The sequence below is a fragment of the Glycine soja genome, chromosome 1 (genome assembly GCF_004193775.1).
Source record: "Glycine soja cultivar W05 chromosome 1, ASM419377v2, whole genome shotgun sequence".
Classification (NCBI taxonomy): Eukaryota; Viridiplantae; Streptophyta; class Magnoliopsida; order Fabales; family Fabaceae; genus Glycine; species Glycine soja.
The window spans coordinates 5,242,933-5,267,408 of NC_041002.1; the positions used below are offsets into that span (position 1 = coordinate 5,242,933).

Below are 24,476 nucleotides of genomic sequence, written 5' to 3' on the forward strand. Positions count from 1 at the left end.
TTGTTATGTACCGTTGGTAGAACACCAGATGCAATTTTAAACTTACTTGAATGCCCCAACATCTCTACGCATGATGCGGTTCTGTATTACAACAGAAGGTGGAACATGCCACGCCAAAACAACTTTGTGGGTTATGCGTTCACCGAAATAAATCTGAAAAAATTTGATATTCCAAAAGGATGTAGCATAGATCAACTGAAGGATTTGATCAAGCAAGTAGCACCTAAAGGGAATCCTCCTCATGGGATTCACGAATCCCAAGTTGTAAGGCATTTGTTTTATCGACAACCTGGTTATTTGGAGTATTCTGAGAAAGTTTTAGAATTTGCAATTATTGAGCTGAAATGTGACGACAACCTGCTAAAGGTGCTGGTAGAGTCCAATTACTGGAAACAATTTATGTCAATAGAAATTTTGGCTCTCTTTAGTAAAGTGGTTATGGAAAATGAGGACGATGTGGTTACGTCCTTGCATGATTGAATGCTAGTTAAATATTGTGTTGTTTCGTGCAAATTAAATTTGTGTTCATGATGTTCTAGTCGATGTAATATGTGTTAGTGTGTCAATTTGTTATGTTTGTGACCCGTTTGTAATGTGTAGTATGTATAAAAAATGGATGATTAATGTCGTTGGTTCTAATTTTTTGTTTTTTCTAACTTTGATGAGTAAATTTCTATAATTACTTTTGGAATTTAAAAAAATATAAAAAAGGCCAAAAAAAGGTTTATAAGGAGTTACAAAGAGAAAAAAAAGTTGCAAACAATACTTTTATCCACTGCATTACAAGCAATTCAAAAGGAATAACATAATCAAAATCAATTTTTTTGCCTCTCGTACTATATATACTTAAATTATATAATTTCCAAATAATTCTAAATTAAATAATTTTTGTTTAAATTATATAATAATTTTTAGTATAAATTAAAATTTCTAACTTATTTTGTCCAATCAATTACATTTAATTAAATTTCTAACTTATTTTTTTCAATCAATTAAAATTTGTAACTTATTTTTTAAAATGTCTAACTTATTTTTTAAAATTTCTAACTTATTTTTTAACCATCTATTTAAATTTGAAAGCATATATTTATCACATACATAAACAAATACTAAAATTAACAATTTAAGTAAAAAGATAATTTAAATACATAAAACAAATAAATACATAATCTACGTCGATGTGTTTTATCAAATACAAAAAGAAATACTAAAATTTAAATACATAAACAAATACAATAAAAAAGATAAATCATAATCTATGGGGCGTCTCTGTCGCGGCCTAAGACTGTCATTTGAGGCGTCACCTCTGGCTATCCTCAAACAAAGATCCATGATATCATATAAGTCAGTGCCTTCAGTGACCATCCTGAGGTTGATGACCCGCTCCAATTGCTCAGCAATCCTTACACATCCTGTGCAGTCAACTTGTCTCAGTGAAAAAAACGAACTCAGTATCAAATTTTAAAAAAAATTTAAATTATGAAAAACTACATAACTTATGCTTACCACTGAATGCGTAGGGAGATCAGACGCGACTGAAACCTCAGGGATAGGTGGCTCGACGAACTCCTCAACATGAGGGGGAGGCAGCTGTCTCGACTCAAGAGTCTCCTCGATAGGCGTGACAAACGGGTGGGATATCCGGAAAAACCACTCCATGTAGTATGGCGCCACCTGCCTAGGAACTACACAAATCTCCCATGCACCTACCAAATGGTCTGAAAAATGGATCCACCGGTCGTCTATCTCATCACTCGTTAGAGACTCAGTAACCGACGACGGAGGGACGGTCTGAATGTAGTCAAACTGTCGAGTAACCCGCTCAGGTCGAGTGTACATGACAAGCTGACCCCATCTCAGTTGGCCTGTGTATGACGATATCAAGTCGAAGCCCCTGACTCCCCGGTGCTCAGCGTAGGGCATCCAGGACACGTCAGTCACAGTGAGGGCATCCATGCGTGTCCGATACGGGGCTCCCTTGATCCCCGTCATGTGAGCCTTACCCGTAAGCCACCTGCAAGCCCGGGGGCTCCCCTCATCATAAGCAGCATCAACGGAGCATCTGTGCACTGAAGGAAAGTGCTCGTATATCCAGCACTACAAACACATACTCAGCATCAATTAAAAAAAAAGGATTCAATGATACTTCAATTTAAATTATAAGTAACGATACGTACATGAAGAAGTGTAATATAACCGCCCATCTGCCGTGTAGAGGCCTGTGACGCGTCGTTCAGATGGTCGTACATGTGGACCAAAGTAGCCGCACCCCAGGCGAATCCCCCTGTCTGGGCGAGATCCTTGAAAGCCTGGAGGTGCACGACATGTACATGGGTTGAAGCTACCGGGAGGTGGAAGCTGCTAGTCTTCGGATGCCACCTCTCGACAAAGGCGGATATGAGTCTAGGATCACTAGTTATAACAGAACACTAGATCAGTGGACTCAGTCCGGTAGCCGCAATCACGCCTTCGATCTCAAGCGCTGGTCTCCCTATGTTATCTACTTTTCTACCATGGGAGACCATCTTCAGATCGGGTCGCTCCTAAATTGAATAACAATTTACAATAATGTGTATATCAAAAACAATCCTATTACAAATTATTTTTTTATCTAATTACTCAAAATTAAACCGTACGTACTTGTCCACTCCAGATGTTGTGTGCGACATGCTCAGCATAACCGGTCAAAACCAATGGGTTGCGTGGCCCACCGGGGAATCCCTCATCTGCAGTAGGTGACCCCAAGCTTACCTCAGTGGCCACTCCCTCTGTGTCAACAGCATCCGCAGCACTTGTCATATCTGGGGTACCATCAGACACATGAGGAGCATCCTCATGCAACTGAGGCACATCCTCAGGTCTCTGGGCAACATCCTCAGGCACACGAACTCGTTGCCTACGTGCTGAAGCAGTGGGCCGACAATGCCAAGGAACATCAGCCTTAGGCACATCCTGAGTAGTCTCTCTGCCTCGACCGGTGCCTAACGCACGACCTAGACCTCGTGTTCTAACCATGATCTGAAATCATGAAGAACATTTACTTTTATTGGTCAAATTAAATATTCAAATAATTCGTAACAAAGCTTTGTCATTACAAATTTGTTCAAGCACATGTTTTCTATGTTTCTTACTAATTTGGTCAAATTAAGTTTTCAATGTTTCTTGAACATGATCTTCCTAACGAAGCTGGTTTGTGTGTGTCTATTCTTTTTGTTTTTTGGTTTAGTATTTTTAAAAGAGGAAAAAGGATTTAGGAGACAAAATTTTCCTACAAGCTGAAATTGAATAATTAAATACTTTGGTAGCTTAAATCTCTTATACAGTGTTTAAAAATAAGTGCATTTTAATTTCATTTTGCCTTTGTAGGCTACAACATGCATGGCCTATTTCTTCCATTTGGCTACAATGCACACTTCATAACCTATATTGCATGTTCAGATTCTATATTTATTTACAAAATATTGGTACAACAGGTTCTTCCCATAAGCCAGTCTACATGAGCTCTAAGAGTGAACCTTAGTGAAGGAGTGAACCAATATAAAGATTGGAATTATTCCCATGACTTTGGTATTGGACATAACTCTTAGTGAAGGAGTGAACCAATATAAAAATCAACTTGTGCAAATCTTTTCTGATCCTACCTCTTTAAATGTTGCAATTTCTTATGATTTTTGGTCTATTGGAATTATTCTTGATATCAATATGATTGTTTTGGTATACTGGAAATTATCTTGCAACTTATTGGTTCATTTTCATATATTGAATTCTTTAGTGTGATATTTGTGATTATATTGGCTTCTGAATTGCATTCCTTGCATCAAAGATTGGTTGTGATAATCAATTACAACTTGTTAATGAAGCCTAAGTTCAAAAGCTTAAGTTTAACCTCTAACATTTTTCTTTTCAACTTCACTAGTAAATCTCTATTTGAAGATACAACTTCTAAGATTTTTTTATATTGTCCAGTTCAAAATAATAATCTACAAATTCACTACAAATACTCATCATTGTTCATGTTTGAAAAGCAAAAGCACTTCAACTTATAAGTTCTCTACCATTAAAAAGACAATCCACAATAATGCTTATATAAATTTCTAATATCAATTCAATTCAATAATAGCTAATAAATAAATAAAAAATAATTCATTCAGGGATAAATTTCTAAAAAAAAAAAAAGGCAAAATACAGTCAAACAAATTGTTGCGGAAGAACGTTCTTCCGCAGGAAGGAAACCCTTCTAGCGGAAGAAGGTTCTTCCGCGGAGTGCAGCGGAAGATGGTTCTTCCGCGGGTTCCAGTGGAAGAACTTTCTTCCACGATAAGGAAATGTAACGCCTTTGACACTCACGGAAGAAGGTTCTTCCACTGGATCACGCGGAAGAACCATCTTCCGTTGCCATCCACGGAAGAACCTTCTTCCAACAGACAAGCCACCACATTATCAACCACGCGGAAGAACCGAACCTTCAGCGGAAGAAGGTTCGTCTTCTACCTCGCGTAACCAACCACAGCATAAACATGTCTTCTACCCTATGGCCATTATAAGCGATTAAACGACACTAAATGAGGGTTCAACACTAACCTATAAAGTGGAACAATACTGGAACACAGCTTCAAACCTTCAAACGACCGGTAATGGCGTAGAGACGAAAACCAATGGCGCGAAGATGAAACCAACAACTTGCAAATGCTGGGTGCACCAAACTATGCTTGCCAATAGAGGAAGAAGAAAGGAACAACAAATGAGCACGCGGAAGAAGAAGAAAGGATCAAGCGGAAGAAGAAGAAACGAAGAAGAAAGGAAAGCGCGGAAGAAGAAAACTTTTTCTTAAAAAAAATTAATTATATATTATTTTTAAATGAAGGGTATTATGGATACTTCCTTTAATCGCTGGGTGCACCAACAATATTGCTGGGTGCACCTAGCAACACCCAACATTTTGGGATCCAATTATGAGGGTTGGGTCCAACATCCCTACTAGGTTCAATCTACAAAACAGTACACGTGATTGGAATAAGCCCATTTTGTTTTAGAGATCACTAAGGTCAAAGCATGCACTCCTACCAAGTTCAACCCACAAAGTGATACAATTGATTGACCCAAGCTTGTATAATTGGGCCAAACCCCTCTTCAATTTAGTCTACTCCAATGGATGCACAACTACGATTGAGAATTCATCACTAAACACTTGTACACTTGTCATAATTGAGATTTCAAAATGCTCCTTTGTTAACTTATCCAATATCTCATGGACTACTAATGAGGATCTATTTAACTGAACAGATATTGTGACAAACCATTATAAATAAGTTATTGGTGATGAATTAATTATCGAAGTTCTATTACTGTATTGGTTCAAGTGTTAACTTTAGCATCATAAGTCTTTATAAGTATCTTCACATTGTTCCCAAGACCCAATTCAAACCTTGTGCCAAATCAGTCCAAACTGCAAAGATATAAATGTTGACTGAAGTCAACATCCTATAACATAGAACTTAAGGAACGAATATTTGTATGTAAATAATACTTCAGAGTAAAATTGCCTTTCTGATACACCAATACAAAATAACATATATTTCTGCTGAGAAGGCAATGTGGCTTGAGTCAAGAATCCAACCCACCTATAATGTTATAAATACTAGCAGTATCATGATGTCAGGTACACATTTACTATTTCTTGTTCCTCTGATAGACTTATTATTGACTTGAGTGTCGAAGTACATATTATCCTACGCGTTAATTATGGAGTCTCAATTGCGTTGAAACCTTGCTAGACTTTAAGGAATTCAAACGAGTTAACATCCCACTTCAAATTCATCAATAATTTATCTCGAATTCATCACAAGATTTATCACCACATTCATTTCAAACATATCGACTGTATAAGTTAGAATTTCTTCCATCATCCTTAATTGTATGTTTGTGCAAAATCTCATTACCATCAAAGTTCATCATTTTGGGTGACGAAACCCTTTAAGATTAGTACAGATTTTTTTTATTAAAAAATTAATCAAATACATTTTCCATGCTTCAATATCTTTTTATCCGTCTAAACACATAATATTTACTTATTTTTAAAATCCACATTATTTGCCAATGTATTTTGTTTGTAAGATATAATATATAAAAAGGAGTCTTGATGAGTTGATGTTACTTTTTTTTTTATGTCAAAATATCCTCAATTAACTGGCCAAGATTAATTAATTTTAAAATGAAAAATTATTCGACCAAAATTCAAACTCTCTCATTAGCATACTTAACATTAACATGATATATATGATCACTTTATCAGAACCTTGTTCAGCTTCAAACTAAAAGGGCATTTACCTATAGAACCATGCAGTCCGGAATAACATTAATGAACATTATGAAAAGCCTTTAATCGATCCTTTTATCATCTATATATCTAATGTCTATGAGTTCTTCCATATTTTATTTCGTTCTTCTTCTAGCTTACTATTCCAAAGCTGGAATCTGATGGATACATCGCATGATATAATTAATACCGTTCTATGATCTTTTGATAAATAAATAAATGTAAGATATTTTATCAGTATTATTGTTAGTCTAATTAATTAATAATGATGATATATTTTATCAAATACAAATTGATTAATTAAGTTAATAATATTGATAAAATATCTTATCATATATTCTATTAATGAACAAGGTAAAAACTTTAACACTTTTTTATATATATATAAAACCTCAACACTTGTAATAGTTACATTAATGGCTTGTGTATTGTATGCGCTGAATCTTTTACCTTTTTATTTCTTTCTTTATTTTTTTACGTAACTTTTTCTTTTTGTGGTCTCATCGTTTACTTAACAAGGTACCCACTCTGTCCTACCAAGTTTTTTTTACCTACCCTAAGTACTGCGCCATGCACTACTTCCTAATGCATGGACGACATTCATATAAATCATAATGATGCAATACAACAAGGCTCTCTATAATGATCATCAATTTCTGCGTCACACCTAATGAAAGATTATTAAATACGAAAAAAAACGCAACAAATTAAAAAAAATCAATTATAAGTGTTTTATTCCATTTTTTATGCATAAAGTTTTGGAAAAGGAGATGTGTTATCCCATTTCACCATCTGGATAGGACATAAATTTCAACAAGGACTTACAATACTAATAGCTAACTTAGCCATAAATTTTTTAACAAGAATAAATTCAGCGCAAGACTTTTGTATTGACACTATATTTGGTCCAACTAATTGAGATAAATAATTGGCTGGAAAAAAGTATATAGAGTATGTTAAATTACTCCCATTCTTCTCTTCTTTTAATTAAAATATACATTTTTCATTTCATCTTCAGCAATGAATATATGAGTAAAACTTTAGTCGGTTTTAATATTTTTTTATTCATAAAAATTGAATTTAAATATTAAATGACTTGCAATAATTCATTCATACTGCTCAAAGTTAGACCCTTGGTAGACTTTTCAATATAAACAAACATCTTTAACAACTGTTTGCAATTATGAATGTATCAATAACATTTTATCATTTTCTATGATCTTTAATTAGTATAACTAACGTCTTCTAAAAAAACTAGTATCACTAACGGTTATTTTTTTAGCATTTATCATTTAGAAGATAGAATGAAATTTTAAATACCTTAATTATTGATTTTGAAATTTCATCTAAAATTTTTATTTCATTTTCTAATCTAATAAACTTAATAATAGATGTTCAAAATTAGTTATCAATTATGTTGATATCGTACAAAAGAAGAAGAAAAAATCTTTAAAAACAACTCATTTATATTAAAATGGACTGATTCAACTTTTCAAGAGATGAGTGCGTACATTTTAAAATAAGAAAGAAAGAGTGTATAATTTAAGCATCTCTCAAAGGAAATGAATGCAATCTTCTCAAGTATTTAATGAGATTCAACGATTCTACTTTTAATTTTCTACCTCTAAATTGATTAAGGAGAAGCATTTCATTTCATTAATGAATTTAAATATATTTTTCTTTTTCTTTATCTCTCTAATTAAATGCTGACAATGAAGAAACAAACAAGTAAAGAAGAAGTATTACTCTCAATTAGTCAAGTTTTTTTTCTTTTTAATTATCAACTTTTAATCAAAGGGGAAGCAAAAGAACGTTTATTTGAACCTTTTATTAACATTAAGTAAATATTAATGGCACAAATGTCACCCCAACTTGTACTATTGTGGTTTTAATTCATACAAAGGCAATTAAATAAGGCTGTCTAATGATAGAAGTACGTGAGTAGTCCATGTATCAAACACGCACGAACATTTGAGCCAAAGACGCTAGCTAGAAAGAAAACAAAAACTATATTTACACATAAAAGTTCTTATATAATTTTTACACTTTACTTGATGGGGAAAATAAAAATGTAGAGAGGATAATGTGTTTTGGAATGAGAATTTTTCACATTTTATTATCTAAAAAGGAAGTGACGTAATTAAAGAACAAAAAGGAAGTGATGTAATTTTTGAAAGGAAATCATTACCAACAAATAACTAGAGATGATATACATATAATATGAATTAAGGCTTAAAGTTTTAAATTACTTCTGGTATAAGAAAACAGTAGCGTGGGGCTGAAAATGAAGGTCCCAAAACAAATTTAGTATATATAATTTAAATCCAGTTCTGATTGTTACTTTTGGGGGGAAATGATAATTTCTTTTTTAAAAATCTCTAAAATATTGAAAAGAAAAAAACCTCTATAAAAATTAGTCAAATTAATTATACACACACTTTCAGAAACCTAATTTTGGTACAGGCAGTTTTTAAATTTTTGAAAACAACACAGTGCTGATTTCTGAACAATAGAGGCAAAGGGTGAAAATGGGTAATATGTGATGAGTTCATAGCCTAGCTAGAAGATTATTACAACTATAATTCGTGAAACGTACTATACACATAATAATAAACTCAGGCTATGATGCCAATTGCCAAACTAGCTAGCATATATATGCATCCATTTTATAATGGAAAGAGAAAGAATGAAGGTGTTGTGGAGGCAGTGACTGTATGTGAATTTTAGGCAATGGCCAACCCTTGGGGGCTCACTGGTCACCACCTGAGTTTAAGAGCTTAGCTACTTCAAAAGCCTGAATACACTGATCAAGATTTCAGGAGATAATATAAAGTGGGCTCTTTCTTCATCCAAAGCATCTATTATGTATCTAGATGTATATTGGTCCCTAGCAAGAGCTATGTACTGTAGTACACATACATAATTCACAACTGCAGCAATAAGGGATGCATCATATGCATGTGACAGTGTTTGCAGTACTCAGCAGAAAGGCAGCATCTTCAACTCAATGCAGTAAAAAATAAAATATCAAATTCGTACCTTGTTGATTCCCGCCCCCCCACCCCCCCTTCCAAGCAATAATAATGGACAGTTATAATGAGTTTGTTAACCCTACCCAGCTTCCTCTAAACAATGCTACTAATTTATTAATTAATGTGTCTATGTAGCATGTCTCTCTATAAAATTATAAAATTAATTAATTACTCCATATGATGACACAGGTGATAGTGCAGCACCAAGCAACAAATTAATCATATCCCATACCATAAAAAAACGATCTGATTGTTAATAAGAATCTAACCTATCTAAATTAAACACCTTCATATATATAGAAAATGTAGTGGAATACGTACCATTGTTAAAGTATACGTATTGAACCCTAACATGATCATCCTCAGCAAAAAAATCACACCACAAACTGAACTCAATAAGCAATCAAACTTGCGCTTCTTGCATGTTTTTGCAAATGGACATAACATATATAATTACGTATTTAATATATTTATATATATATATATATATATATATATATATATATATATATATATTATAGAAACCACTAATTAGTTGTAGAACTAATAGTAGTAATAGTAGCACTAGTAATAATATACTAGTAATTAAAAGAAAAATTAAGAAGCTAGCATCAGATCATACACTTGTGATTATTTTTACCCTCAGGAATGTTGACCGGAGGAATCACGTCCATCGTCTCCGCCGTGAGGTTGCCCGGCGCTGGCCGGAGACTCCGAGACGCCGTTAGCCGGAATCTGCCTGTAGGCATTAAGGGCTGCAAGCATGCCTAAGTTACTTTCACTTAGAAGTTGAGAACCACTGTTGCCGCCACCACTTCCGCCCCCAACCATGGCGGAACCTAGTTGAGCTCCGGGGATAAGGTTCATCGGAGAAGCAAAATTCATGAAATGAATGCCACCTGGGGCAGACATAGCTCCTCTATACACACCGCTATTCCCAACAGAGGGAATTGCCCAAATGGGATTATCGCTGCTACCATCGCTGCCACCACCACCACTCATGGCTTGGTTGCCGTGACCGGCCACCATCCAAAACGCCGCCGTATTGGAAGCGTGGCTCGACGGAAGCGACCCTGTGCTTGATTGTATCAAGTAGCTTCCCATTTGTGATAGCTCTTGCTCTGGCCTTCTCTTTCTCCCTAAGCTTCCATCGGAATCCGAAGCCACCGAATCAAGACTGCCGCCGCCACCGGCGGCGGCGGATTCTTCTCGAAGCTCTTGTTTCGCTTGTTGAATTACATTGACGTTACCCATAGGGTTGAAATTCAAAATTGCGGAGATGGAAGAAGTGTTCTCCAGCATGCTCCTACGAGAATCCTCCATCACCATGCTCATGTTCCGGTCCCACTCCGCGCGGCTCCTTAGCTGTGCCACCGCCGCCGCGGAAGCAGCGGCGGCTGAGGTGGAGAACGTGCTAGGGTTGAAGTAGTTTCCGCGGAAGTAGTGAGAAGGCGCCGACATGGTGGAGCCGGAGCTGCGGAGGGAGATGTTAAGGGAGGTGAAGTTGGCGGGAATGGTGCCGGTGCCTGTGGCAGCGATGACCGCCGGCTCCGCCTGCTGGAGGAGCCACTCGATGGTCTCACCATCAGACTTATGTCCCAGCTCACGCGTGAGTTGGAACACTCTTGCGGCGCAGGCCGCTGGCATGCGAATCCGGCGGCCTCGCCCATCGACCTTCGTGTGGCGGTCTTTCGTGGAACTCCGCTTTGGCGGAGGCTTCTTCGACTGCTCCGCCACGTGGAGGTCGTTGTTACCAGAAGTAATAGTAGCAGCAGCAGTAGTTACCACGCTGGTGGTGGAACAAGGTTGTTCGGTGACGTCATCAACGTCCTTTTTCTCTAACAGCTGCAGAGGGAAATTGGGCCTGCTTCGGATCCCATTTTGATGATCAGCCTCCAATTCCATGATCTTGTTATCTCATATAACCAAGCTTCTCTATAAGCACTTTTTTTTTTTAATGAAAAAAAAGAAGAAAAATAAATGAATTGGTGGGGTATTAAAAAAAAAAAGTCTCACTCTTTCTCTTTCTCCTATCTGGTAGCTAGTAGCTATAGTGGAAGTAGTAGTAGTACTGCCACTAGATTTCTTTTTCTATATTTTTTTTTTCCTATGTATGTTGTTGTGTTTGTGTGTAGTAGCTAGGAGGTGATGAGGTGACCCTCAATTTGTATCGCTTAGTGGGCTAGTGGGTCTCTCTTTTCTCTGTTTGTGTGTTTTGTGGAGCATGGAATTCCTTTCAGATGGGAGCTTGAAGCTGAGTTGTTCTCTGTGTGGAGAGAGAGAGAGAGAGAGAGAGAGAGAGAAAGAGAATGAATGATAGAGGATAAGGGAGAGGAGAGGGCAAGCTTTAAGCAACAAAAATAATGAGTGAGAATAATAAGGGCTCAGTAAAATTTGAAAAAGCACATGTTTTCTCTTCCTTTTTGTTTTTTTATGAATGGAATCATTTTTTTTATAGTCTTCGTTCGTTTTATGACTCTTCTTATTTTCAACAATCTTGACAAATTTTTGAATTTTTTTTACTTTTGAAATTGGATGGTGTAACTTGAGGTTTTTTTTTCTGTAAATACACATTCTTTTTTCTTTTTTTTAATTATATTATTTTGTAATTTAATTTTCAATATATATTATTTGGGATTTTCTCTCTCCTTTTTATTTTTTTAATTTAAAATATTATAAAATATAAATATTATATTATATAACTTTTTTAATTGATTTTAAAATTAGTTATTTATTAAATTAAATTTTGTAATTTTGTTTTTTAATTTTTTAAAGAAAATGATATTATTAAATATAATTATTTTTGTTTTATTATTTAATTTAATTAACATATTTTTTAGGTGAATATTTTTATTTAAAATCTAAATTTTCTAATATAATTATTTTTAATATAATTATATTACTAAATATAATTAGTTTGTTTATGTCATTAGATTTAATTAAAAATGAGAAAAAAATTTGTTTGACAACTAAATAAAAGATCATTATATTACATTATCAATAAAATACTTAAACAATTACACTTTAGTAAGAAAAAACTTAAGATGAAGATATGTTAAGATAATTATTTTCTATTATGATTATGTTGTCGACAAATTTCATATTTTTTTTCTACTTTTCTGTTCATTTTCTTATTCGTCGATCTCATTAGGAATGCGAGTTGAAATCGGGACCACCCTTTGGCATCCTCTTTCTCCTTTTCAGCCATAAATAATAAAAAATATAAATTCTTATCACTTAAGCCAAAAATAATTATTAAATAAATATTTTTAAAAATATTTTCAATATATTTTTATTTAAAGATATTTTCAATAAATATTTTTAAAGATATTTTCAATATAGCAGTTATTACTCTTTGAAATATGTCTATTGTGTATAAGATAGATGTATCAATTATTTTTTACTGTATTTTTTTAGTTTATTTTAATACTACTAACTAATTTTCTTATTTTTTTTAATTAATGAATATAACAAAAAAATATCAACAACACATAAATTTAACTACAAAAGTACATACAAAGTAACTAAAAAATTGTATTATAATTTTATCTATTTTTTTATTTTTTTTGTCTGTATAATTTTTCTTTTAAAAAAATAAAAAACAAAACTATAAAATTTAATTTATAAATAAGTAATTTTAAAATCAATTAAAAAATTATATAATATAATATTTATATTTTATAATATTTTAAATTAGACAAAACAAAAAAGAGAGAGAAAGCTCTAAGTAGTGTATATTGGAAATTAAATTGTAAAGTAGTGTAGATTGAAAAAAAAAAAAAGAGAGAAAATGTATATTTACAACAAAAAGACCTGTACAATAAATGTTAAATTGAATGGAATAACAAACGTACGGAGTAACAACATTTCTTAATTCGTGTGTCGTTATTTTTTTTACAGAAAAAAAACTAATATTATTATTGTTATTATTATTATTATTAAACTAATATAAAAAAATGAATGCATTAATTGGCTTAAAAAATAGTTTTAAAAGGCATGTTAAAAATCTTAAAATTTACAAGAAAGTGATTAACTGATATTAAGGGTCTAATTGTCCTGTTATGCACCAATTTTTTTTATATATTCAATTTTAATTTTTTTATAAAATTTAATACTATACTTTATGTTTGTTTTAGTTTTTTCTAATTCATCACGGGTTGAAATACTCCTGAATGATATTTTTATTAATAAATGTTTGCATATAAAAAACTTTCATGAAGATTAAATTTTTCAATTTAATCATTAAATTTATATAATATTATCGTGATTATATATATATATATATATATATATATATATATATATATATATATATATATATATTAATTTATAATGTAATCATAAATATTTATTTATATTTTAAGTAATATGATAAATTAAGTATAAATTAATTCTTAAGTCATAAAGTATGAATTTATAAACTTAATTTACTTTATGCTTTTTTATGTTATTAGTATTATGTATTTATTGATTTTGTTGATAATTAATCTCTATTGAAAAATCTGACTAATCATTTTTAATAAGATTTTTCTTTTATAATTATGTTTTTTCTTTCACAAGAATTAAATTTAAAATGTTACTTTAATCCAGTAACACCAATCCCTTGTTGGTAATTATTTTATTATACTTTTAAATCTTATGGTTAGATTAATATAATATTATTTTTTTAAAATGTTAATTTATATAAAGTTTGCAATAGTTGACTGATCCTAGCCATCTCAAACTTATGAAGAATCATATAAACACGAAGAATATTGAATCACTAGGAAATACATGAACTTTGCGAAGGTTTCTTATGGGAATAAAGGGTTTTATTTTATTTTTCTCTTTGCCATTCAATTTTGAAGTGGGAAAGAAATGGAAATGAACCAGAAAAAATAGATTATAAGTAAAATACAGGGTGTCATTTGATTGTGGTTGGACAGTGGACAGTCTCTTGATTCAGACTCCACGTGCGGTGGTCTTTATCATTCAATCCATAAAGACTGTGGTGGCTGGAAATGGGACCCAAACTCCTAAGTAAAAAATAAAAACTAAGGCAAATAAAAGATAATCAAGTGGATCCCATGTCATTCAACTCATCATTGCCCTTTTCTTCTCCCTTCTTTGCCCCTCATTCAAGGGCTAATTAGGGCTTCCCCTTAATCCCATTTTCCTTGCTCACTCCCTTCTTCTGTCTATCTTCTAGGGTTAGAACTTAGCAAGCATTTTATTAGGTCTACTTATTCCTTCCATTGCTTTGCTTTTCTATTATTCTACCACTTTTCCTTGCTTTTTATTTTTTTCCATTTATGATTAAAGGAAATATCATGGTTTAACTTACTAAAAAGACATGTAAATTACGTCATCTTGTTAATCTTAGTACTTATCATCATGATTGTACTTAACAAAGTTTTTTTGTTACAAAGAAACATGTTATATCCTGAATCATTTGCATATGCCCTATATTATATATACCTTATATTATACGAGTCAATCAAGTATAATACATAGGAGGATATATGTAGCCCATCGTTGTTTTCATCGGGAAATAATTTGGGAAAATTTTGTTTTCTTTAAAAAAAAAATCAAGAAACTAAATTGATAAAAAAAAAATAGTTAATTATTTTTTGTAAAATAAACTAAGTCAAATATGCATGTAATTTTAGTTTTCACCCTATCTTCTAGTCCTATATCTATTAACAAGATTACAAGAGTATATATATACTGATCTCAATGAAAGGAATTTCCAAATGGTGCTGCAAAACTAGCTTCTCATAACAGATAACACCATTCTTGATATTATTCTTAAGTAATGTTAGGAACACATTCTATGACATATGCAATATATTGGCAAGTTTTAAGATTTTATGGTACTTGCTGTTAGAAACGTAACCGTATTGCTAATGCAATAGCCAAAATTGGATTGACTCAAGAATATTATTAGGGAATCTAGGATTCAACTTCCGGCCGCTATCTTCGCCATGGTTTATTAGTGAAAGCTTCAAGTTTTCTTTGTTAAACTTACAGTTTCGTTTCTTTTTCTTCCGCGCCAAATTGAAAAATAAACTAAAGAAAATTTTATTTGCACATGGTTTGTCAATTGTCATACACTAATTTATACCGGTTAGTGATAGTTAAATTGTTGGTTAATTAATTAATTAACAATTGATCATCTTATTTCTAAAAATCGTCAAGCTAATTCTTCACGAGGCGGGTATATTATATACACATTTATGTGGTCCTTCAGAATTTTGATTTACAAACTTCAAAACACTATAAGATCTGCCTTTTACATAAAGTCATAAAGGTTCACGTCACAAAGAATTGTTATGTCGTTGCTCGTCAACTACATTGTGGTTAGTAATAAAAAAATATAGCCCACTTCCTAAATAAAATTGTCTATAAAATCATTTCTCCACTACTTCCTAGCTAGCTAGAAAATCTGCAACTTGACTTAGAAAATTATAATAATTATATATACAAAACTTAACATCCATGAGAAAGAAAATTGAAGCAAGGCACGTGTCACCCCATGTGGCCAAAAGGACCAAGTTTACTTTAAAGGGAACAAACAATGGAAATAATATGACCCGGCAATGCAATGGCATAGTACAATTACATTTCAACAACCAACATACCTAACAAAATGATGAAACAATATCCAACACCGCAATTATATACGCTGTACTATGTGGTTTAGTAAAAGATTAATTAATTAAGATGTAACATTGTTTGCACATGTCCCTAAGAGCAGTTTTAGCATTCGATAACGATAATTCCTCCAACTGATTTGTGTCTCAAATTTCCAATTATGTTTGTTTGATTTGTACCACGATTAATTTGCTCGGTTCTAAATGACACTTAGTCATGTCATTCCTCTACAATTGGAGATGCACTTTTTTACCCACCATGGCCATGCCAACGATTCTTGATGCCTTTGAGTCATTCAGATGTAACCAAAGGTACACTTTGATTTCTAAGAAAAGAATCAATAGTATTTGTGGGCTGTCTCATGCACTGTCACTATAGCTAACGACACAACCACGTTCTGCTCAGAAACCTAATGGGGCTTATCATTATTTTGCCTGCGTAACAGCAATCTTGCAAGCATGTTCATACAGGTGAAACACAAATTACAGTAGGGTAATCACGTGTAAATGATGTAACATTTAGGTCATAATTGGATAACAAAGGGAGTTTCTTTCCACATATATGGGTAAATCAAAATGCATATTTCCAATGTTGATCATATATATAGACATTTTTTAAGCAATTACATGTATTTTGTATTTTTCACGTGAAATAAAACAGTCAAACAATATTACTAGAGGTGATAAAAATTATTATGAAGTATTTGACAATCGCATACTTATGATACAAATTTAAAACTATCAATTAAATTAAAACACCCTCACCCTGATTAATTTTTGTGCTCGATGATATATATATATATATATATATATATATCTTCCCCACTCCCCAGAAAACTGGTTAAAAACTTCTCTTAGGCATGTGTCAGGCACATCCAATTATAAATTTGGGTCTAAAAACTAGACAATACTAATGTAGCATGAGAACATTAGTTGTGCCTTGAATATACCCCATGTAACACTTTTTTTTTTTTTTTAGCAAACCCCCTTTTACATATATAGAAATAGAAAGACCAAATTATATCCTAGGTCCTTTTTTTTCCCTTGTGACTTACTAGCTTAGTTATCTGAGTCAAGAGTGAATGTACAGAAAAATAGAGTCCTCATCATGGGGCAAAGGACTAGTACTAGTAGATGATCACAAATCAAACAGTTTTTTTCTTTCTTTCTTTTTTCTTTTTTGCCAAAGTTCATGGATCACGTGATTTGGTACCTATTTATGCCGGTGATGAGGATGGCTTACCATCCATATCAGCTCAATCATGCACAACAATTTTGTCGGAATATTGGTGGTTATCAGGCTATAAATAAATCTTTTTCGCCCCATTTTTAGTCAAGCCGGTCACTCGTTTGGAAAGGTGCAAATCTAACTCCCATTCTTATGATATATTATTCTATCGTAATTCTCAATCTTCTGCCTATACATAAAAGATTATTCCGGTAAACGCATCATCTCTATCACTATAATAACAATGTTTGGATAATATATAAAAGAAATTTGATTTGTGGTGTACCATACGGCACTTCTAGTTATTAATTTGATGAAAATGGGACGGCGAAAATAAAAACTTCTATGATTTGTTGATTATTAATTAAATAATTTTATGATTTCAAATTATTATATGTATTCACTTTTTTATTTGATGCTTATTTTATGGTGTATTTCTAAGAGAATATGTCATTATTTTACAATACTTTCTATTTTTTACCTTGTTCAAATACATGTAATTTTGGAATACTAGTATAGCTTAAAATCAAAAGAGCTATCTTTCTTTGTTGTTTACAAAACAATTTCCTAAAAGAAACAACCAGTTGTTGGGAATTTAATTTGAGTGCTAACTAATTATTATATGATTAGGAAGAAAGAACATACATTGGATTGGAAGGCAGAGGAATGACAGGTTTTCATGAAAGAAAAGCAAAAGAAGGAATGACAGGTGGCGTGAACAATCTTAAATTCCAAGGGCAAGATTGACTTTTCTCAAAGTAAAGAACTTATTGTGATAATAAAGGAAAAAACCAAAACGAATGACAAGTAGGTTAACAAGTTGTGTAATTATCAGAATGGCATATGATAATTTAATTTTGGTCCAAAGAGCAAAGTGTGAAAAGAACAAAGGCATATTTTTTTTTTTTTCAATCAGAATTTATATGAAGTTTCTTGTTTAACACTCAATTAATATATTTCCTATTGAATCAACTTATTGAGATAAACTGACACTTCCAAATGTAATTTCATGTTCAAATAAAAAAATTGAAGCCAGAATTTAGTTTAAAAAATTACATATCGAACAACTTCTATAAATAACTTTTTTTTTTCTTTCAAAAAATGAAATAGTAACACACTTTAGAATTGAATGGTGTTTAGCAGCCGTACCCTGCACTAAAAGTAATGCATATTGGTACAGTACAACAGGAGTGGGGTCATGCTGATGCATAGGTCGCAGGCTCCTCCTCTCAGTGCGTTCTAATTAGTGAAGTCTCTTTGTAACCGCAAACAAGTTTGGAGTTGCAGAGAACTGCCCTGGCTTTTTCTTGCTGCCTCAATCTCAAGGGTCAAGACCATAAGATTCCTTTCAACACACAAGTCAAATACTTACTCATTACACCAGTTATGATATTTTAACCTTTTCTTTCCTCTTTCATGTGCAACTTTTTTTTTTAGGAAATTCAATTTATACAATTATTTAAAAGGAAAAAGAAAAAAAATAAGTGACTCAATATAGAGATATATTAGAGTTAGTGTGCATGTTTGAATTATAATGTACAAACTTAAGTTTAGATTAAACCTAAGTTGGCAAAATAACTCAAGTTTCATTTCTATAAAACTAAATTTTCATATACAAACGAACTTTTGGACGTAACTAAATATATCATCAGAATGAATTTACTTTCCAAACTCAGTTCGGAACTCACTGATCGGTAAATCATAGCCATTGCATGCTTGACAAGTATATTTAACTTGCTTTGTTTTTACTTGATGAAATATTTGTTTGACCATGCATGTTATTAGTGTTTGGTGTAAACAAGTATTTTTTGAATAACTTGTAACACAGTTTGATATGCTATTTTAAGTATTGTTTTGGTTTTTAGTTTTTAATTCTATGAGGAGGGATTAAATTATACCGGTATAATTTTGATAATTATTATATATTTTTATAACTTGATATAAAATATGATTTTTATGTGAATGTATGTATACATAGTTTTGATGATGTCAAAGAAGAATCAAACAAGGTTGTTTTAAAGGATAAACATTGCTTCAAGATTAATACAAGGTTGATTCAACAAACAAAACCTTACTTCAAGATTAACTCAAGATCAAGTCTTGCCTCAAAACAAAGTGTTTCCAAGACATCCAAGGCTCTGGTAATCGATTACCAGACAGTGTAATCGATTACTAGAAGACAATTTTGAAAAAATAACTTTTAGAAGGGTTTTGAAATTTGAATTTAAAAACTGTAATCGATTACCATTGATGTGTAATCGATTACCAGCAACAGAACTCTTGAAATTCAAATTCAAAAGTCATGACCCTTCAAAATATAACTGTGTAATCGATTACCAGAAACCTGTAATCGATCACCAGTGAAAAATTTCAGAAAAAAGTTTTTCAAAAAGACACATCTCTTCAAACCATTTTGAAAAAGCACGAAGGACCTATATATATGCGTGTCTAACTTCAAAAAGCAAGAGAGAGATATTCTAAGAGAACTTCATTGTCAAATGTTCTCTCAACAACTCTTGGGCAAACACTTGCAAATCTATTGAGAGTTCATCCAAAAACTTCAAATTGTATTATCCACTCTAAAGGAGAAATTTTTTTTTGTTCTTCTCAAAAAGTCAATTGTAATCAAGAGACTGGTTATCTCTTGAATTATGAGTTTCCTGAACACAAGGGAAAGGGATTCCTTGGGTGTTCAGAAGTTGTAAAAAGGATTTTTAAAAAGATAGTGGAAAATCTCAAGTGGGTTGCTTGGGGATTGGGCGTAAGCACGGGAAGTGGTCAAACCAGTATAAATCAAGTTTGCATTTCTCTCTTCCCTTATCTCATTTATGTTATTGCAATCAATTTTGTCTTGCATGTTTAAAGAACATTATTAAATTGATTGTTACTTCTTCTTCTCCATTCTGAGTCTATCATTTAGAAGGGGGTTAAAAGTTTGTTAGTGGGAAATGTTGAAACTTAATTCACCCCCTTCTTAAGTTATTGAGGTCATTTGTCCAACATTTTATTAATTTAATCATTGAATTATATCTACATATTATCAAGATCATCTATGTCAAATTTTGTCAAAATTAAAAAATAACAAGAAGGTAATCAAATTATCCATATTTTAGTATATTTTGAACTATTTATATTGCTTCGATTTTAATCTATATGAATGAGATAACAAATGATTTTGGATTAATATAAAATTTTGCATATTTGATCTATGTGAAAGAAATTTTTAATCCAACGGTAAATTTTAAGAAAATATTATTCAATTGAAAGTCATAGAATGATGTAATAATTGTTTAAGTTATACTAGTGTAATTTGATCTCTCCTCATTTTATTTTTGAATATTTATTAAATTTAATTTATACCTCTTTTATATAAAGTATAATTTTATTACCATACTAACCAATATAATAGAGATATATATGATGTCCAATTATGTTTTTTTTATTTTATTTGAAATTTAATTGAGAATTTATAATTTTTATCCATACAAAAAAATTAATTTTTATGTTAAACTTCAGTGATAATATTTTAAAATATAATATAAGATTAATTTTTATCCATACAGAAAAATGAAAATTTATATAAATCATATAAAATGTCCATTTATCTAATTTTATGTTTATCAGTTACTTCAATAAATTATTTTAATAAGTTACTTTGATAATTTTTAGGCTTTAACTGATCAACTTTTAGTTACTAGATAATTTTTCAATCCTTTAGTTTTTTTGGCTAGTTTTCTAATTACTTTTATCAAACATATTCTTCTAAAAATTATTATTATTATTATTATTATTATTATATATTCAATTTTCTACATATAAGCATATTTCTTAGAGTTTAATGGTAATGGATTAATATTATAAAACAATTCTATGTCACAACCAATCAAAAATCATTGTTAATATAATATAGTATACATCAATTTTACTAGCGGTTAATATGTACCAAGAAATCTGGTCACCTTTAATGAATTATTTCCTCTTTATCACATATTTTTAATCCACAAATTAAAGCTCAAATTTGATATATTATACTTAAAGGGATCATGCTTAATTTTATTCAAATTAACGACTTATTGATATCTATAAGGTTTGATGCATTAAAATTGAAATATGTTTTTATATATTATAAGTAAATTTATTTGATTTCAATGCTCTAAAAATTTCAATCCATATTATATATGTCTACTTGCACCATCTAAACCAATAGATATCCTTACTATATTGATTGAATGGCATCTTCTGCCTATTGCCTTTCTACTCATTACAACCTCAATGGAATCGTCAAGAAATGAATAGTTTTGACTTTTGATCAAGAAAAATAAATATTGTTCAAATTTGATTTTTTTAATTCTACATCACAAGTATATTTTCTTATACATAATTTTATTTAAATCGGATAAGATTATTATGAATGATAAAATTCTTCCTCCTATGTGTATAAGCAAAGCTTCATGATGAATCAAGATTGATTCAAAGATGTTTTGATGATAACAAAGGTGATGACGAAAAGCTCAAAGGCCAATCAAAGAATGAGTTCAAGATGTTCAAGATAGAATCAAGAACACTTCAAGATTCAAGAGGAAAGTTGATTTCAAGAATCAAGATTCAAGGATCAAGCTTCGAAGAATCAAGATCAAGATTCAAGACTCAAGATTCAAGAATCAAAAAAGACTTAATCAAGATAAGTATAAAAAGGTTTTTTCAAAAACTGAGTAGCACATGGATTTTTCTCAAAACATGTTTACCAAAGAGTTTTTACTCTCTGGTAATCGATTACCAGATTGTTGTAATCGATTACCAGTAGCAAAATAAATTTGAAAAAGTTTTCAAATGAATTTACAACGTTCCAATTGATTTCAAAAAAGCTGTAATCAATTACAATGTTTTGGTAATCGATTACCAGTGCCTTTGAACATTGAAATTCAAATTCAAATGTGAAGAGTCACATCCTTTCACATAAAAGCTTTGTGTAATTGATTACACTGATTTGGTAATCGATTACCAGTGATTGTTTCTGAATAAATCAAAAGATGTAACTCTTCAAATGGTTTTTGACTTTTTCAAATTGGTTTTAAGTTTTTCTAAAAGTCATAACTCTTCTAAATGGTCCTCTTGACCAGACATAAAGAGTATATAAAAGCAAGGCTTTGTTTTGCATTTTATAACAATCCAATCAATCTTATACAATCCTTTACAAGCCTTGAATCTCTTTGAACTTCTTCTTTTTCTTCTTTGTGCCAAAAGCTTTCCAAAGTTTTCTGGTTTTCTAAACCTTGAAAACTTATGCTATTCATCTTTTTCATTCCCTTCTCCCTCTGCCAAAAATAATTCGCCAAGGACTAACCGCCTGAATTCTTTTTGTGTCTCTCTTCTCCCTTTTCCAAAAGAACAAAGGACTAACCGCCTGAATTCTTTTGTGTCTCCCTTCTCCCTTGTCAAAGAATTCCAAACGACACAGTCTGATAATTCTTTTGATTCTTCCCTTTCCCTTATACAAAAGTCTTCAAAGGACTAACCGCTTGAGAATTCTTTTGTATCCTCATTTACAAAGTTTCAAAGGTTTAACCGCCTGAGATCTTTGTCTTAACACATTGGAGGGTACATCCTTTGTGGTACAAGTAGAGGGTACATCTACTTGGGTTGTTGACTGAGAACAAGAGAGGGTACATCTCTTGTGGATCAATTCTAGTGGAGGGTACATCCACTAGGTTCAAAGAGAACAAGGGAGGGTACATCCCTTTTGAATCTTTGCTTGTAAAAGGATTTTTACAAGGTTGAAAGAAATCTCAAGGACCACAGGTCGCTTGGGGACTGGATGTAGGCACGGGTTGTTGCCGAACCAGTATAAAAACTCTTGTGTGTTTGTCTCCTTCTTCCCTACTCTTTTACTTTCCGCTGTGCATTTTAATTTCCGCTTTTACTTTTGGTTAAGTTTCTTTTCTACTCTTTATTTTCTTAACAATATAGTAAAATCCTAAGAAGGGTAAATTTTTAATTAGTAAAGGTTTAGTAATAATTAATTCAACCCCCCCTTCTTAATTATTCTGAGGCCACTCGATCCAACACTATGTATTTAACGTAATTACACACTTCAATCTCAAACCTAAAATTACCGATTAAGCTAAAATAACTCAACATCAATTAATTCACGTATTTAGTGTTATTAGTGTCCCATTTTTTATTGTTGGCATGAAACTTTCTATTTTCTAATATTTTAGATTAATTTCCATGTCCTCTTCAGAAAAAAATCTACATCGTCAAATAATAAAAATACATAGTAAGTATATCTTTTAAGATAATTATTATGATCAATTTAATAAATTTAGTATATATAATAATATGTGATTTTTTAGGATAGGTGGAAAAAAAACAACCAAAACAAAGAAAGATCACGTCCTTAAAAAGGACACTCCGGCAACATCTGTCTGCAACATAGCATTGATACCACTCGGCGGAGAGCTAAGGAGATTGAACTGTTGAGTGAGTGGGCACCCATCTTTGCCAAAAAAAGTCAGCACATTATGAATGGGAGCTAGAGGCACTACTACAATTTATTGATTTAACATCGCAAGCTTAACATTGGTTTTTTTAAAAACCGATCTTAAGAAAAGCGCGGTGGTATTTTCGTAAATAAGTTGACTTAATTAACATCAGTTTTGAAAAAATCAATGTTAACTAGTTGATAAAACCGATGTTAACATTAATATGTTAATATCGGTTATTGAAAAATCGATGTTAACATCAACTAGTTAACATCGGTTATGTTTAAGAAACCGATATCATTCAAAAGTTAAAACCCAAAAATCTATTTTCCCCCCACGCGATCAGTTACCAAAACCCTTTCTCCCTTTCTTCCTCATCGCTCAGGCTTGAAAGACTTGTATGTCCTCCTCACTCAATCTGCCATTGAGGTTCGTGTTCGAGTTCCACGAGTTCCCGTTCATGATTGTCGCGATTTAGGTACATGGGAAAACCTTCATGTTGCTTTAACCTTTATCCCTATAGAATGTTAACTTCGGGTTGGTGAGTTTGTTGTTTCATAGGTTTTAGACATAGTCTTGGCTCCTGGTTGGTGGGTTCGTGAGTTCGTGAGTTGGTGGGTTCGCAAGTTCCTAAGTTGGTGGGTTCGTGAGTTGGTGGGTTCGCGGGTTGGTGAGTTCGTTGTTTCATAGGTTGCTCTCTTTGGCACTTTTGATTCTGTAATTTTTCTCTTCAACTTTTGATAGCTGTAATCATAAGGGCAGAGGGCACTTAAACACCTTGTTTCG

At 32.0% G+C, this 24,476-nt stretch overlaps 2 protein-coding genes across 2 annotated transcripts; both read right to left on the reverse strand.

Annotated features, from left to right (window-relative positions):
• Positions 1–1,256: 1,256 nt before the first annotated feature.
• Positions 1,257–2,249, reverse strand: LOC114406692 (protein MAIN-LIKE 1-like). The gene is made up of 3 exons (XM_028369469.1): positions 2,178–2,249; positions 1,507–2,097; positions 1,257–1,310 (listed from the first exon to the last, which is right to left on the reverse strand). Exons 1-3 carry the CDS (start codon positions 2,247–2,249, stop codon positions 1,257–1,259), a joined length of 717 nt encoding a protein of 238 aa, XP_028225270.1.
• Positions 2,250–9,544: 7,295 nt separating this feature from the next.
• LOC114411122 (transcription factor TCP14-like) lies at positions 9,545–11,691 on the reverse strand. Its single transcript, XM_028374881.1, has one exon. The coding sequence runs from the start codon at positions 11,251–11,253 to the stop codon at positions 9,991–9,993; it is 1,263 nt and encodes a 420-aa protein (XP_028230682.1). The 5' UTR covers positions 11,254–11,691; the 3' UTR covers positions 9,545–9,990.
• Positions 11,692–24,476: the final 12,785 nt, after the last annotated feature.